Source organism: Saccostrea cucullata, unplaced genomic scaffold (genome assembly GCF_032062105.1).
Source record: "Saccostrea cucullata isolate Sc308-1 unplaced genomic scaffold, CSIRO_AGI_Scuc_v1 ctg27, whole genome shotgun sequence".
NCBI classification, from domain to species: Eukaryota; Metazoa; Mollusca; class Bivalvia; order Ostreida; family Ostreidae; genus Saccostrea; species Saccostrea cuccullata.
In genome coordinates this window covers 635381-652203 of record NW_026920935.1, presented here as the reverse complement: position 1 = coordinate 652203, position 16823 = coordinate 635381, and the positions used below count along the sequence as shown (strand labels likewise).

Sequence of the window (16823 nt, the reverse complement as noted above, 5' to 3'; positions counted from 1 at the left end):
GTAACTTTTGTCAGCCAATATTAAGTTCAAATATGTGTCTATAAGCACCTTTAACTTTTGGGCCAAATTCAGTCGTTACTCTACCTAGTCCTTTTCTATGTCACGTGTGCATATCATGTGACTTATTATTCAGTAAAAATGGCTGCTCCCATGAAACGAATGTTCTTCATTCATGTTGTTTGTTTACAATTACTTTGTGCAATGTCAGGTATGTTGTATCCCCGAAATTCGATATCACGGACAGTTTTCCAAAATTTAGACGGTATGTGGAATTTTAGAATTGATTCATCGGAGAATAGGTTCCAGGGATTCGAAGAGAAATGGTACTCAAGACCGCTCCAACAGGTCCATAGCTAACAAGTTTTGGCTATATGTTTAAAAATATTATATATCCATATATGGTCAAATGACTTTTTTTTTTTACAATGAAGAGATATAAATAATGTAAATGTATCTCTGAGTGATATTTTTTTCTCAAAATTTCATTGAGGAAAATGCAATAACTTCATATAGTATTATAGTAACTTCAAATGTTGAGAATTAGTGTTTGATATCCAAAAGGTGAAGAGAATGAAAGAGAAAAAATAGCAGCTAGGCTAATTAAATTTACCCAAGACCTTCTCAAACTAGGTCATTTCATTTGATTATAGTAAAAAGTTTTAATTTGTAAAAAATATATATACCATGTAAGCTATGTACCAAATATTGAATCAACATACAGTACGAAACTGGATATGTTTATTATAGAGTGGCCCTGTTATACCTATGCCAGTCCCTTCCAGCTACAATGACATTACCCAGAGTAAGGAACTACGAGATTTTGTGGGGTGGGCCTGGTATGACAACGAATTCTACATCCCACCAGAACTTGCCTCAAAGAGGACTGTATTACGAATTGACAGCGCACATTATAATACCATTGTAGTAAGTTCAAATGGAAATAATAAATAAAAATAAGTAAAATTTCAACCAACTTTAACCAAGTACTTAGTAGTACTGGAGTTTAAATACTGTAGATGTACTTTTTCCATTGGGTCATACAGCAAAACTCGGTTATAACGAAGTCACTGGGACCTATGAAATTACTTCGTTATATCCGTTATTCGTTATAACCGTATAAGAAATTAATTAAATATATATAGCTGGGGATCCAAGATGACTTCGCTATATCCGTTAATTCGCAATATCCGTGTTTGTACTAACCGAGTTTTGCGGTATCATTCCACAAAATATTTATTTCTGTCAAATCCATGGGTAGTCAAATATGCATATTTCTCTTTCAAGAACTATTTTCCTTGCATATACTGTTTCATTAAGTACATGAAAGCACCAAGTGTCTACTTTATTTTGATATATGGAAAATTTGTGATATAAGTTTTACATAAGATGGTAAATTTATACCACACAAAAAAGTACTTCAGTCTACAGATTTACATATTGTATGCATGATGGCACTTTAAATTCATATGTTGATAATCCATGTAGAGTTGACATATTGATTAAATTTCTGTTTTCACTACAGTGGCTGAATGGACAGGAGGTCATGCAGCATTCTGGAGGGCACCTGCCATTTGAAACAGAATTGAAAAATTATAATACAAATGGCCCAAACAGAGTGACCATAGCTATAAATAACACACTGACCCCCACAACACTACCCCCAGGGACGATAGAGTACAAAAATGATCCACTCAAGTAAGAATTTTGGCTTGGTAAAAATGAAATTAACTATTTGTATATTAATTGGATTTAAGAGAATTTTTCCTATTGCATAAAAATAAATTGACATTTGAGTTCATGCACTTTGCATTGCAGCAGAACATTTTTGGAAAAACTAGGTCTCTCTCTTGAGGTGCTGCTTATTTTGATTTTTAATCTATTTCCAATAGTTTCTTTAAATGATTAGAAAAAATTAAGACTTACCTTAACTTTAGACTAAGGAAGGTCATCAGTTTGAAGGTCACCCTTAAATGACTAAAAATATGACTGAGCATAGAGAAACATAATAGGAAACATCCAGCTCAATTATGTATGAATTTATTTCAGAAAGAGAACTACTTTTTGACACTTTTACAATTTTCTTTTGAAGATAGAATTGTCATTTTATCTGTAAATTGCCCCTATTTATGAGTGAAAAATACTTTATTTAAACCTTCCAATGGTGAATTGTTAACTAAATCCTACTAAGTAAGGATTCAGTTGTATAAAAATCTTCTTGTTTGAACAGAAGAAAATTTTTACTGATGAGTAAATTCAATCAACTTACAGATATCCTAAAGGATATTTTGTCCAAAATCTACAGATGGACTTTTTCAACTATGCTGGGATTCATAGAACTGTAAAAGTGTACACCACACCTAAAGTTTATATTGAGGACATCACCATAGTAACTGACATACAAGGAAGCAATGGTAAAGTGCAAAATGTGTTATTGTGTGATTTTAAGTTTAACTTCAAACTTCAAATTTCAGATTAACATTTTATTCTCTTTAATTTAAATTTGAAGCAACTGTTGTCAAAATGTACACTATATATGATGTAGCTTTTATAAGAAAAATATTTTACTGCAGTTGTTTTACATGATAATCTTTTTTATTTAGAGGAGTATCAGTCAAGATTTGCTACTTGGAAGTTTTATATCTAATGTAGCAAAAATCATACATTTCTTTTGTTTAATTGTATGTTTGTGTATTTACTCTCAACAAAGAAATCAATAATAAGAATTTACAATACACAATATCTGGCACTTGTTACCCAATATCTCGCTTTGCCTGAGGTAATGGTTAGCTAGAATATTTACAAAACCCTCAGTGATTGTCATATAAATACAATTTCTCTACGGTTACTCAAAAGACCAAAGAGATACATATTCTGAAGCTTATTTTAAAGTTCATTAACAAATAAGCTAATTCAGATTTCTTCTAATTTTGTTCAGTAGAAAAATAGAGAGAGATGTCTTTTGATTATGATGTAAATTCATGGGAATAAATTTATTTTGGGTTTGGATTACATCACCCTTTTTCTTATGCTTAAAATACAAATCAGTTGTGACATTATAAGACACTTCTGATCACATCTAAAACTAGCTTCTGCATTTTTTATACAAAAGTTTACATACTGGTATTCAGAGTAGCAGAAAAAAAAAAAATCCATAATCATAAGAATTGTTGTAAAATATACCCATCAATCTTGAGATTTTGTTGGAAATTTATAACTATGCCCTAAGGAACTCTGTCTTTTAGCTCTCCTGAGCTGAAAGCTCAAGTGAGATTTTCTGATCACCTAATTTCTGGCATCTGTCTGTCTATCCATCTGTAAACATAAATTTCCAGATTTTCAACTTCTCAAGAATCACTGGGCCAATTTTAACCAATACTGGTACAAAGCATCCCAGGGTAAAGGAGATTGTAAATTCTTAAAATAGAGGGCCAAGCCCTTTCCAAAGGAAGATAATCAAGAAAATGCCAAAATAGGGTTGGGTCTTTAAAAAATCTTTTTCTCAAAATCCACTGGACCAGAAAAGAGAAACTTATGTGGACACATCCTGGGTTTTGTGGAATCTCAGTTGTTCAGATTAGGGTCCCCAGGGCTAGGATGGGGCCACAAGAGCAAATCAAAGATTAACATTGAATAATCAAGGAAGTTTTTTTTTCAAAAATCTTCATCCAAAAAAATTACCACTGAGCCGGAAAAGATGAAACCTATTTGGAAGCATCCTGGGGTATGGTGTATTTAAAATTGTTGAAATCATGGCCAACTGGGGATTGGTAGGGGCCACAACAGGGAATCAAAGTTTTACATTGATATTAAGGAAAACTCTTTAAAAATCTTCTCAAGAACCACTGAGCTAGAAAAGATGAACAGAAAAGATGAACTTTTGTAGGAACATTCTGGGGAAGTATAAATTCTAAATTGTTGGCCCAAGGTGTATGGTTGGCCACAGGGGGAAAAGTCTGGTTAAGAACAGGAGGGACAAAGTTACTCAGGTGAGCATTGTGGCCCATGGGAATCTTGTATTGTTTAATCTTTTAAATTCCTCAAACACAGCAATTATTTCATAAGTATACAGTAAATCTTGTTTTATATGTGTATTTAGGCTCAAATTGTTCAATTAATTTTTCCAGAATCAGACAGTATTCATGACAAAATAACACAATCAACAATTGAATGCACTGAAATGCACTAAAAGATTTTATTGTCATGAGCAAGATATATTATTCACAACATTTTAATCAGACAATTTATATTGTATACAGGTATGTTTAATTTTAGGTTTGGTAAGTTATACAGTGACACCTAGTATGGCCTCCATGGTTCAATCATTCCAAATTACCATCCTCGACAAGGAGGGTAACTCTGCTGGGCAGGGAAGTCAGCCACAAGGGAAGATAACTGTAAACAATGCCAACCTTTGGTGGCCCTACTCCATGCTGAACTCGTCAAATGACACTGCCTACCTCTATACATTCAAGGTTTTCACAATTATTTGTCTGCTTTCCTTAGATAAAATTCTATTGTATAAATTACTGTGCAAGTATATTCCGTTGTGACTTTTGCTGTGCAGTATTGGTTCTATAAATAGTATCAGCAAGGACAGGATAATTTTTTAAATGTTTGTCTTAAAACTTCTATTTTTTTTAAAGGTGACCTTGACCTCAACATCTGGCGATACTGATCAGTACAGCCTCCCATTTGGTATCCGTACTGTGTCTAACACCAACACACAACTTCTGATCAACAACAAACCATTCTACTGCCATGGAGTTGCCAAACATGAGGACTCTGATGTAACAATAATTGCTCCTTTAACCTCCTTAGCAAACATTTAGCAAGCATCCTAAGTCTGAAGTCTTTTGCAAATTTTCTTTTTTTATTTTGATTCTACCATATCAGTCATACATTGTTCAGTTAAAAAAAACACACACATCTTTCATTTATATTTAGCAAGCAGATAAAACTAATTTGAGATGCTTTCTCCTAATTGTAAATTTAGATCAGAGGTAAGGGACTAGATTATCCTTTGATTGCCAAGGACTTCAATCTACTGAAGTGGCTGGGTGCTAACTGTTTTAGGACATCCCATTACCCCTATGCCGAGGAGATTATGGACCAAGCTGACCAACAAGGCATTGTGGTCATTGATGAAAGTCCAGGTGTAGGGATAGAGTAGGTCCAGACACATGTATATTTATCTTCTCTGTGATTGGCTGCCTAGTTTGAGACAGTTTTCATTTTCTATATTGTATACTTGTCTATCGTTATATTTAAAGGAAAGGTAACTTTGGTAATGCGTCTTTGGCACACCACCTGCAAGTCATGGATGAAATGATTCAGAGAGACAAGAACCGTCCAGCCGTTATCATCTGGTCTGTAGCCAACGAACCCAAGTCTGGACTCCCAGAGGCCAAGTTCTATTTCAAGTCAGTCTGATATGCTCATCTACCTCGCTTTAAGTTTTTTTGGAAGCCATTTAAACAAAGTTATCTTGTTCTCTGTTATTATGAATGCAAAGGTCTTACATTTAAAAAAAAGCACCAAATCCTTTCGTGATTTTGATGAAGATCTGTATTTTGTTTTTTTTTTCTATGGCAGGACGATTTTATTGCATGTAAAGAAAGCAGACCCAACCAGACTTGTCACTTTTGTTGCTAATGCTGATTATGGTGAAGAAAAAGCTGTAAGTATTGCTCTTCAACTCAAAGAAGAAAAATGTTATATTACCTGAAGATATTACTAGACTACCAAGGAGTGAAATACTGGGTGGCATGCTATATGTTATCTAATTGATCAAACCTCCATAAAAAGAAGAACTCTTCACACAGGCATTGTTGCTAGAGTTTGCATTGCAACCCTCTCTTCACATGACAAACTTTGACTAATCGTAAGCAAGGATTTCTCAGAAAAATCAGCAAAGGTGGGGTAAAAAAATCATTCCAGTGCCTTGTGTTTGTTTGTGTTTGGCCCAGCACAATGATATCTTGTTTAAAAACCATTATGTACAGTGCCTTGTGCATAACTTAAACCATTGGTTGATACAGGCCCAGTAAAATGATATCACTTGTATATACCACTACCATGCCTTGCATTTGTTTTTTGCAGGGTCAGTACAATGTAATTACAAGTACAAACCATAACTTAGCTTAGTGTTTGGTTGTTTTAGGTACAGTACAATGATATCCTGTGTATTATTCGTTACTATGCCTTTATTTTGTTTGTTTTAGGCCCAGTACAACGATACACTGTGTATAAACCCCTACAGTGCCTTATTTTTGTTTGTTTTGGCTCATTACAATGATATCCTGTATTTAAAATATTATGTACATTGCCTTGTGCTTGTTTGTTTTAAACCCGTTTAATGATATCCTGTGTATAAACCAATATGTAGAGTGCCTTTTGTTGTGTTAGTTTGTTTAGGCCCAGTTCAATGATATCCTGTATATAAACCATTACATCTTTGTTTGTTGTAGGCCCAGTATATATGTTATGATATTCTGACATTACATTGTCTTGTGTTTGTTTATTGTAGGCCCAGTACAATGATATCCTGTGTTTAAATCATTATGATGTATTATGTTTTTTTGTTTTAGACCCAGTACAATGATATCCTGTGTATAAACCACAACAGTGCCTTGTCTTTGTTTGTTTTAAGCCCATTATAATGATTTCCTGTGTATAAACCGTTATGATGCCTTGTGTTTGTTTGTTTTTTAGGCCCAGTACAATGATATCCTGTGTATAAACCGTTACTATGCCTGGTATTCTGATTGTTCCCACACTGAGCTGATTAATCTACAATTGACAAATGACCTTAAAGCTTTCCATAATAAATACAATAAACCAATCATCGTTACAGAATACGGAGCTGATACCATTCCGGGATATCATCAGGTTAGTATTACAATTAAATTTTAAGAATAAATAACGTTTCAAATTAGCTATATTAGATAATAATAGTAATAAACTTTTGCAGAAATGTGACCTAATTAATTATCAAATCATTAAATGAACTATGCAGTAAGAAAATTGAAAAGAAAGCAAAAAATTCATTTTTTCCCCTCAAAATTCACCTTACTCTGTTGTTAGTGCCCTTTTAAATAGAAATATTAGAATGGAATTATAAGGTATTTATTTTCCTCTTGTTAGGATCCATCCTTCGTGTTTACAGAGGAATTTCAGGTAGAATTTCTTCAGGAATATCATAAAGTTTTTGACCATCTGAGAAAAGAATTCCTGGTGGGGGAAATGGTTTGGAATTTTGCTGATTTCATGACTATTCAACGTAAGTAAGTTTGTTGTAACCATCACACTTTTTTCACTGCTAAAAAATACATAGAAGACATATATACATGTAGTAATTCGTTTCACATACATCATTTTTTACTTAATCAAACTACTTCATTTTTTTTTTAAATAGGAATCATAATCTACTAGAAGTAACTTCTTACTGGATAGTGCATGAACTTTTTAAAATTGCATAAGAAAATAGTAAACAGATCTTTAATCTTTTCGATTTTGAGTTATGTTATTTAGATACATGTATCTAATTTTTAAATACTATTATGAAAATCGTATTCTCAACAAATCCTTTATACATGTATATACAGTAACACCTTAGTGATATTATTTTAAATTTTCCCTACACAATCACACTTTGAAACATCTATTCTACATTTCAGAAATAACCCGCGTGGTTGGAAATAAGAAAGGGTTATTAACTCGGCAGAGACAGCCAAAGATGTCGGCACATTTAATTCGGTCCAGATATAGAAATCTTATGTACACTAACAAGACTTATCATGGCAGCTTCCATGGACATAGTACCAACATCCTTAATGTCCTTTAACCCATAATATTGTCCCTATTGGGTAAATTGACTCTATGTTTCAAATCATACACCTGTATTTGCATGTGCTATATAAGGGAGATGTTGATTATCATAAATAATAATCACAGTGAACACTTCAAGTGACTCACAGAAAAATATTTTGAGAATGTTGAACTATTCTGTGAATGAAGTTTAATTTGTTTTGTGTCAAGGTGATTATGTCAAAAGTATTGTAATATCTAGTCAATGGTGCTACTTTTGTTTTATGAAGTTAGAGTTGATCTGAGACGATTGATGTGTGTGTTTGCAAACAAAGTGAATTAAGTTGAAAATAATATTGAAAAATACAAAGCTGTCATTTTTTTTATTCACTTTTATAAGTTTTTATTGCTTGTTATTTGAGAGATTTTTTACAATAAAAGTTTACAATTTTTTATTGATTATGTTCATTTTGACACCTCTTATTTAAGATACAACTGTACCTGTATACTATGATCTGAGACAGCAGTGGTCTAATTTTGTGCCATTTTTGAAATGTTATCGTGTCAATGTCATTTTTTTTCACAAGGAATATCTTTTTTGAATTGTAATTTCTCTTTGGCTTTTGTTGATGATATCTAATACTCTTATTTTATACAGATAGTTCCTTTCTGAGGAAGAAATTCTTCAAAATCATGTCAGTTTTACCAGTTTTGAATATTTTTAGTATTCTAAAAAAACAAAATGAATCTGAATTACCATATCTATATTGGATTTCGAAAATTCATGAAAATCCTTACAAACAGAGATATATAGCGGATTTCAGTAAATGTTCAACCAAGGCTCTTTATTTGCTACTCCCTAAGATATTAACAGTAGTGAAGGAGAAACTTCAAGAGTACTGTGTAACAATATATTCGAGAAGTGGTGTAAATCAGATCAAATTCCAAGGAACTTTTTGAAAATTTGAAATCACAAGATTTTTCAAAAATCAACAGCTTAAAAACTTGGGACTTTTCAGCTTTATACACAACTATTCCCCAAGATGAATTAAAGTCCAGGCATTTTGACATGATTGACAGCTGCATTTTCGTAGCTGTAGATGCACTTTCTTTGTCATTGGTCATTTGCAAAATTATTTTGCTAAAAAACATTCTGATTGTACACACAAGTGCTTTAAAGTTGACATTCAAAAGATGCTTGAGTTTCTGATTGACATTATCTATGTGGTTTTTGGAGACCAGGTCTTCCAACAATCTGTCAGATTTCCCTTGGCTACCCATTGAGCCCCGTTTTTTAGCAGACTTGTGTTTGTATTCATATGAAGACGAATTTGTCCAAAATCATGTACGTGAAAAGAACAAAAACACCTGCCTTGGCCTTCAACTCGACATTTAGACATATCTCCGACGGATTGTCAAATAACAATAGTTATTTCCAATCTTATGTCGATACGATTTATCCCGGTGAGCTTGAGAAAAGAGATACCACAAATACTGATACTTCTGTTTCATATTTATATATTTTTCTTGAAAAAAAGACGTTAAAGTTAATCTAACAACCAAGCTGTATGATAAACATGATAACTTTTCAATCGTCAATTTCCTTTACTTATGTAGCAACATACCTTCATCATGCATCTGTATACGGTGTTTATATGTCTCAGTTGATTTGATTCGTAAGAGCATTCTCTACATATGTACAATTTCTGAAAAAGAGGTAAATTATTGACAAACAAGTTGATGAAATAAGAATATCAATAGTCTCGTTTAAAATCATCATTTCGTAAGTTCTATGGTCGATACAATGACCTTGTCAGAAAATACAATTCATTATTGAGTCAAATGCTGACTGACATTTTTAATGCTAATTCTTATGCCATTATTCAAGAAATGTCGACGGATATTTGTGTTTTTCCCGATCATGACAAGGAGTACACGGCAGGGGATGCTCACCCCTCCATGGCATCTGATCTCACCTCTAATGTTTTGGAGGCCCTTGTTTGCTGTTCTCCTATTTTGTATTGTTTAACCCCTTCACTTCCGTACCGGTCAAATTGACCGGTGGCGCGTTAAATCACGACTTCGCGAAAATAAGATCTCCGTATCTATTTTATGGTAGCATGAAGGTATATAAACTATATATCATCTTTTTGGAAATTTTCTCTACTTTTAAAATATCTAAAAAGATTATGTCTTGATTGCCGGTATTTAATCGATTTTACGTTGTGAAGACAAACGTGACTTTATGAAAATGGCGTAATTTTCCAAAGCAATTGCCGATTTTCCAGACGATTGGCATTCTTTTCCAGATTAACTTTATAAAGAAAGTATGATATATTCTTAAAGCATTTTTTCTCTGCTTTTAAAATATGTAAAAATTATTGTTATTACTATAAAGCATATTTTAAAAACAAGAATTTTCTTGCACTTATGTGTTTTTTCTCGATTTTATTCGTAATGTTTAAACAAAGCTCAGTTTTATGTTCATTTCTGTGTTGAAATAGGGAAAACAAAATAAAGCTGTTAAAAGTACAGAAAATTTCCTTTCCAACAAGTCCTTACAGGCCTTCTTACGCTCAGTATTTTCTTAATTACGATAATTTGAATTTGTGACCTTCGCATAGTTTTTATGGAAAAATCGGTCAATATTTACATGTAACGTCAAGGTCGATATTGTTGCGTCTTACTCGAAACAACAAATTCTTTTATAAGACTTTTTTGACCATTTAAATATATTTTTACTGAAATAAATGCATAATACAAAAAAAAAAATAGATTTCAAAAAACAAATATATACTATCGTTCTGTCTTTTGTGTGAAGTGAAATGTTAATTTATTCATCTACATGTAATGATGTACATATTTCATGTTGTGATATAACATACAATGTTGATAAAAATTGTAGATCGATTCCCTAAACGCCGACAATCGGCAATCCTCGGCTGACTCCGCTACGCTCCATTCAAACCTCGGATGTGATAGGTGGAGGAATACGCATCAGATCGCTACATTTCTTCGCCGGAAACTGCCTTGTCACTCATTTCATATTTCGCTCTGCCTAAAGTTCTTAGAAAAGGTTTCTTTATTTGTGTAATTCCTCGTGTTAATTACAATCAAATGTTAGTATTCTTTGAAAGCAAGAACACAGTGTTGGGCGTGCATCAAAGTAACTCGGATTTCAAAAGTATAATATTTGAATGAAATTCAAATTAGATCACATGACTGAATCAGCAAGATGGAAGATCACCGTTGACGTCCGAGGTTATGTGCGAGGTACGAGTCATCCGAGGAACTCCGATTGAAACGCCGATCTTTACTAAAAAAAAAAAAATCAGATTTTTAATATTGTTGTATCTTGTTAATATACCGTATACTTAATTTGCAATTTAATTAGGTCTATATTGGCATGAAATTTAACAAATTACAAAAACTCGCATTATAAATAAATACGACTCATCAATGTATGAGTTGATACGAATTGAAATACACGTGTTTCCGCCTATTGGGTAGCAGTATAAACAACAACACGATGGCGATCTGAAGAACGTCAATTTTCATGATTATTTCACGACGAAGATCATCACATCAATGAATCAAATAATACGGACATGCTTTTGGTATTAGCAGGTGAGAATACGTGTATTTTGACTGAATAGTTTAAGTTTTAAACGCAATTAATTCACGTTCAAAAGAAAACTAAATGTACACGTACTATAAATAGATCTTCATATTTCAGTGTGCATATTTCGTATTGTTCAGCCAGTTTTGTGTTGCTTTTAAACGTTGATGCTATTGACAATCACTCGAAAGTTCAAAGTAAAATCAAAGTTGCCATAATTATAATGGATAGTTGTTTTCAATATGTGTGTACCAGTGTGTACATGTACCACTTTCACATTGAATTTTTAGGGTGCTGGCACCATATGCAACAATACTTTCATCTGTGAATACCCACTTGCTAAGCCCACCATGAACTACGAAGGCTAATTGATATGTAAGGACACCAATTAACAGGTAAATTTTTGTTTTGGTATTGAAAATTTCTGGATTTCTAAAATTTCAAAAATAAAGTCAAATTTCATTTGGTGTCATTCTCATGATATTGCATTCATACAATTTTATAAACATTTGATTTAATTATTTCAAAGAATAAGCGTTTAACATAATACTTATGATGCTTGATTATTCATAACAAACACATTATTTAAACACGTAATATCTATTTGAATGAATGCCGAGATATGGAACAAGCTGTTATAGACTGCTGTTGTATTTCCAATCTGCATAAAGTATGTGGTTAAAATTTCCATTTTCTCAATTTTTCAGACACTTTCCCATTATCGTACATCACATACATGGGTGGTCAAACTCACTGGATGGTTTATCAACACTCCCATGCTCATGAACAGCCTTGCCCCAGGAATTTTGCCCTGAAGTAACATTGCAGTCTATTGTTTCCATTCTTTTTACAACCCTGGCAGCCATGCAGGTATGCAATCTATGAAAGCCATGAAGGGACATAGAATTTTTAAAAATTTATAAAAGTAAACCGAGTTCTCGATTTATACAATCCGTTCTCTCGGATTGACAATCTTTCATAACAAATTGCCAATTCATTCTCGCAGATTATCAATCCATTCCCTCAAATTACTCTTAGTTTAAATGATTCGTTTCCTCAGAATATAAACCCTTCCCATGATTTCATTAAAATTATTTATCTGTACATATCGGATATGGTAATACATGTTTAAAGAATAGAATATTGTAATATTTTACACCCTACCTTTTATTACATATTACGGTCTAAAATGAGAAAAATACATGAACATTTTCAAATCCATATGCTAGTACTGATATTTGTACAACAAAAAATCTTAGAGGTTTTTGTGTTAAGTGTATATTAGAATAATTGAAAGTCCTAAATAGTAAAAGTGAATATGGGTCCTGTGTAATCATAATATTTCTAAAATAAATATATTTTGAATACGTAATATCGCGATTACCTCGCAGTTATCTAACTTACTACCGCTCTTTTGCAGTGGAGTCGAGAAAGCTTAAATCTCACGAGATTACTGGGGCACATGGCATTGTTTACAGTAGTGACAATCGTATGATTTGAACAATTTTATGCCTAAAATACAATGTACATGTATTGCCAAGAGTTGAATTCCAAATAGTAGATTGTCAACGCAGTACAGTTAAGGTGCGCAACGGAAATATCGACTAAATTTTGCATTTAAAAATGTATTCGTAATCGGGATGGCGATTATTTTTAGTACAAATATTGAATTATGATTAAAAGCTAATATCCCGATTATGTTTTATATTTTGACTAGTCACGTGAAAATTTTAGTACATTGACTTGAAGTATTGATGTTACATATAAATATCACTAGTGCAAGGGCATAACAAAGTTAAATTTCCAAGTTTAGTATATAAATATTTTCAACACGTATTGTAGTTTCTAAAAAGTGCTGCGATCCTGTCTAAATTCTGCAATTTCATTGTTAAAATTATACTTGTATGACCGAATGCTATATTTTTTACTGGTCAGCGGCATGAAATATTGATATAATTAAATTGTTTTTAAGATTTCATCAGGATCGCAGCACTTTTCAGATACCTTAATAGTTCTATAGTTGTGTAAAAGCTTTCTTTGATCCAAGAGTGTATGCCCTTGCACTAGATCGATTTATTAAGACCCCCCACATTACCCTCCGATGTACTTGCATACAAATATACGGCAGTGTCAATTAAATACGTAATGTTCAGAAAATATGTTAATAAAATAGCGAAGAAGACATTAAATTCAATTTATTGGCCCATAGAATATCTGTAAATAATATTTTATTTAATAAGAGAATACATATTTTGTTCAGAAAATATTACTTGATCTGTCTCTCACTGCATACAAACTACGTCACGTTGTAAGAAATGACGTCATATTGACAAGTGTATTGCGATCAGTGACTTGTTTATAACTTTGTTATGTGGGATTTAACTAAAGACAAAATAACACACTGTAGTAAGTTTTTATGTAGTTTGAAGATTTCTTACTGATTAAATTAGCAGATAAACTCATTTTGTCAATTTTATTAAATGTTGTATGACGTATATTGTGTATGATGTCATAGTCAAGTTTTCCCGTACAAATTAGGCCCCACCTCCTTCTTGTAACCTTAACTGTGCTGCGAAATAAGGAAAGTTTAAATTATTTTATCGGCTTTAAAATGCATCGATTTTCAGTGAAAATTGAATTAGAAGAGCCCGCTTCGTTAAAAATATCGTTAAAAATGTAACAGTTTAATTAGTTCATTAAATTAATTACGCAAGTTCAGCGATTGTTAAGCAAGGTATTCCACCAGGATTTTTTACTTAATAAATTCTACAATGATCAATCTTGCATTGTATTCAATAGCACATTTGTCGTTTCCTACCTCCATTGCTAAAGAGTTTCGCTAAGTTAATTAATGGCAATATCAAGTATTAGTTATGAAAGAGGTTGGAAATGACCGGTTGCTGAAACAAAATAAATAGAACGCACAAATTGATTATAATGGTTGAATGTATCTGTACGTATATGTTATGAAATTCAAGAGCACAGATTGCCAAAATCAGATCTTGAATTATTAATCTGTGAAAACGAATTACCAGTATGTAATTCGAGATCTCAAATTATGAATCAAGGGGGCGAATAAGTAATCCCTAAGATCGGATTGTGTAATTCGAGATCTCGAATTATAAATCGATGGAACGATTTAGTAATCCATGGGATTGGATTGTCTAATTCAAGATCTCATTTTTTACTTTTTTGAAAATTGATGTGTCCCTTCATGGCTTTCGTAGCAATCTAATTAATCTATTTAAATTAGATCTTCCATCCACTGCCAGATTTTTTCATATGTTGCGATAGCGTAAACAGAGGCTTTAGTCAGATTGCCATATATGCTATTTGTTTTAGTTCAGTAATTTTACCATGATGGTTTACTACAAGGTTGTTGAATTATCAGTCCTGATACATTGACTTAGTAATATCATTTAACTACTTGAATCACATAATAAATAAATACAATATTAATTTTAAAAGGAAAATCAAATAAATGTAGTAATTTTAGCATTCTTAATTTTATTTATAAATGGAAATTCATATACACAATGACATGTATCTGTTTCAAAATATATAAATCTTTTACAGGATAGAAGCTGATCACTTGTACTTGACAGCAAATAATAATGTCTTGGACAAGTCAAAGAATTTCCTCCAGTCTTACAGAGAAATGACAGTTGATAAAAGAATGGTGGACACAAAGTAAAAATGTTCTTCAACATTTTGTTGAAGATTTCAGTCTGACTTGGAATTCATCTGGCAATATTTCTGGATTTGTATATTTGGATATAAACGTCACAATTTCAAGTTATTGACTAAACAGTTTTGCATTAAATATTGCCAATGCTATGTATTATTATTATTTCCCTCCAAGATAACATGTCAGGTCTTTATTCTAACCCTTAAGCTCTGTTATACCAGAAAAATCTTGTAATGAAATCAATTAGTTTATTTTTTCTTGTTAGATTAAATCCATGAAAATAAAGATTATTTTTAATGGCTTCAAGAGAATGGATTTTTTTTGTTTAACAAAAAGATTGTATACATGTTTTGCTAGGGGTTTGTAAGAAGCAGACCAGAATTCTTTGCTTGCAAATTTTGTCGTTTGCCATTTTTATCACGTCAACTATTAGATGTTTTATCCATGATCGAAGCATTTCAAAATTGATATTTACTTACAATTTAAAGCAGAATTCTGTACTGATATGACCTTGATCCCCTTAAGAACAAGAGTCAAGGTCAATTTTTAATACAAAAATGTTATTTCATCTTTATGGCCCATATCTTGCATACAATATCATGAAATATACAAAAAGTGTCGAGAATGTGTCCAGAATGTGAAATAACAAACATGTATATAGCCAAAAACTTTAAAAAGTTGTTGCTTAGCAACCACTTAAAGGTCATTAAACAGATATTTGAACTAATATGATGCATGGATATTGCAGTTCTGATCCCTTTTTGAGAGTATATTCAGAATTTTCCATTTCGACATCCATTGTGTAAAATTATGGCAAGAATATTGAAAAGTGTTGAAAAAAATTGATGAAACTTTTGCACTTATTTGACCTTTGACCTCCTAAAAATAGTTCTAATGAGGTCAAACTTTAAGACAATTTATCTGCTGTTCATCCCTTGTAATGTTATGACCTCACATCTAACTTTTATATGTGCTGAGATGCATAAATGTGTCTAGGATGAGTAATAAACGAAAATTCTTGCCCGAAAATTAAAAAATTCTGGGTTGCTAAGCAACCGCTTTTAAGTAGTTATATGCAGAATTGAAAAAAAAGTTTATATGTTTCATGTAGTACAGTATCATGCTCTTTTGTGAGTATATTCAAAATTTCCTATTTCAACATACATCATAGTAAATATTTAGCTTGAAGATTAAAAAGTATCAAAAAATCCCATAAAATTTTGCACTTAATTGACCTTTGACCTCCATTTTTACTAATAAGGTCAGTTGTTGAGTATCTGAATAGTCATAAAATATCATCTCTAAGACATTCCCTACAAAATGGTATGCAATATACCTAGCTTTCTCCTTGAATAAAAAAGTTGGAAATAATATAATAATGTCATATCAAAAAGTCTCCCAAATCACCTAAAATGTGCCGGTAGAGAAAGGGTTAATGGAATCTGAGATTAGAAAAGTGAAATGAAAGGCCTGCAAGTGAAATTGCTTGTTGAGTTGTGTATAATGTCTTTAATATAGATATGTATGTACACAAACATTGACAAAGCCAGTCACTTAGATGACACGAGCACACACATAGGGACGAACACTACCCACATAAAAAAGGTTGATCTGGTAGAAAAGAACGCCAGTCTGCTGCGTATGACACGTCCGTTTATGTTTATTTGCTGCCCTTATATGACGCCTATCAGCAGGGAAGGTCTGGCAGAT

The 16823-nt window shown here is 32.3% G+C and overlaps 1 protein-coding gene and 1 long non-coding RNA gene across 2 annotated transcripts; both read left to right on the top strand.

Annotated features, from left to right (window-relative positions):
* Positions 1 to 122: 122 nt before the first annotated feature.
* Positions 123 to 8261, top strand: LOC134258728 (beta-glucuronidase-like). Its single transcript, XM_062741287.1, has 12 exons — positions 123 to 345; positions 748 to 924; positions 1523 to 1695; positions 2269 to 2411; positions 4273 to 4472; positions 4644 to 4787; positions 4994 to 5166; positions 5271 to 5420; positions 5593 to 5677; positions 6712 to 6888; positions 7144 to 7279; positions 7677 to 8261. Exons 1-12 carry the CDS (start codon positions 139 to 141, stop codon positions 7841 to 7843), a joined length of 1932 nt encoding a protein of 643 aa, XP_062597271.1. The 5' UTR covers positions 123 to 138; the 3' UTR covers positions 7844 to 8261.
* Positions 8262 to 11337: 3076 nt separating this feature from the next.
* On the top strand, positions 11338 to 16506 carry LOC134258692 (uncharacterized). Its single transcript, XR_009990208.1, has 4 exons — positions 11338 to 11433; positions 11716 to 11820; positions 12133 to 12295; positions 15002 to 16506. It is a non-coding gene; the product is annotated as an uncharacterized LOC134258692 (long non-coding RNA).
* Positions 16507 to 16823: the final 317 nt, after the last annotated feature.

What these genes read in the sequence shown, in the direction of transcription:
- LOC134258728 (XM_062741287.1), top strand. Translation starts at nt 139, where the DNA reads ATGGCTGCTCCCATGAAACGAATGTTCTTCATTCATGTTGTTTGTTTA. An exon ending in TGACATACAAGGAAGCAATG is followed by an intron (nt 2,412 to 4,272) that starts GTAAAGTGCAAA and finishes GTTTAATTTTAG; the next exon opens with GTTTGGTAAGTTATACAGTG. An exon ending in TGATTTCATGACTATTCAAC is followed by an intron (nt 7,280 to 7,676) that starts GTAAGTAAGTTT and finishes TCTACATTTCAG; the next exon opens with AAATAACCCGCGTGGTTGGA.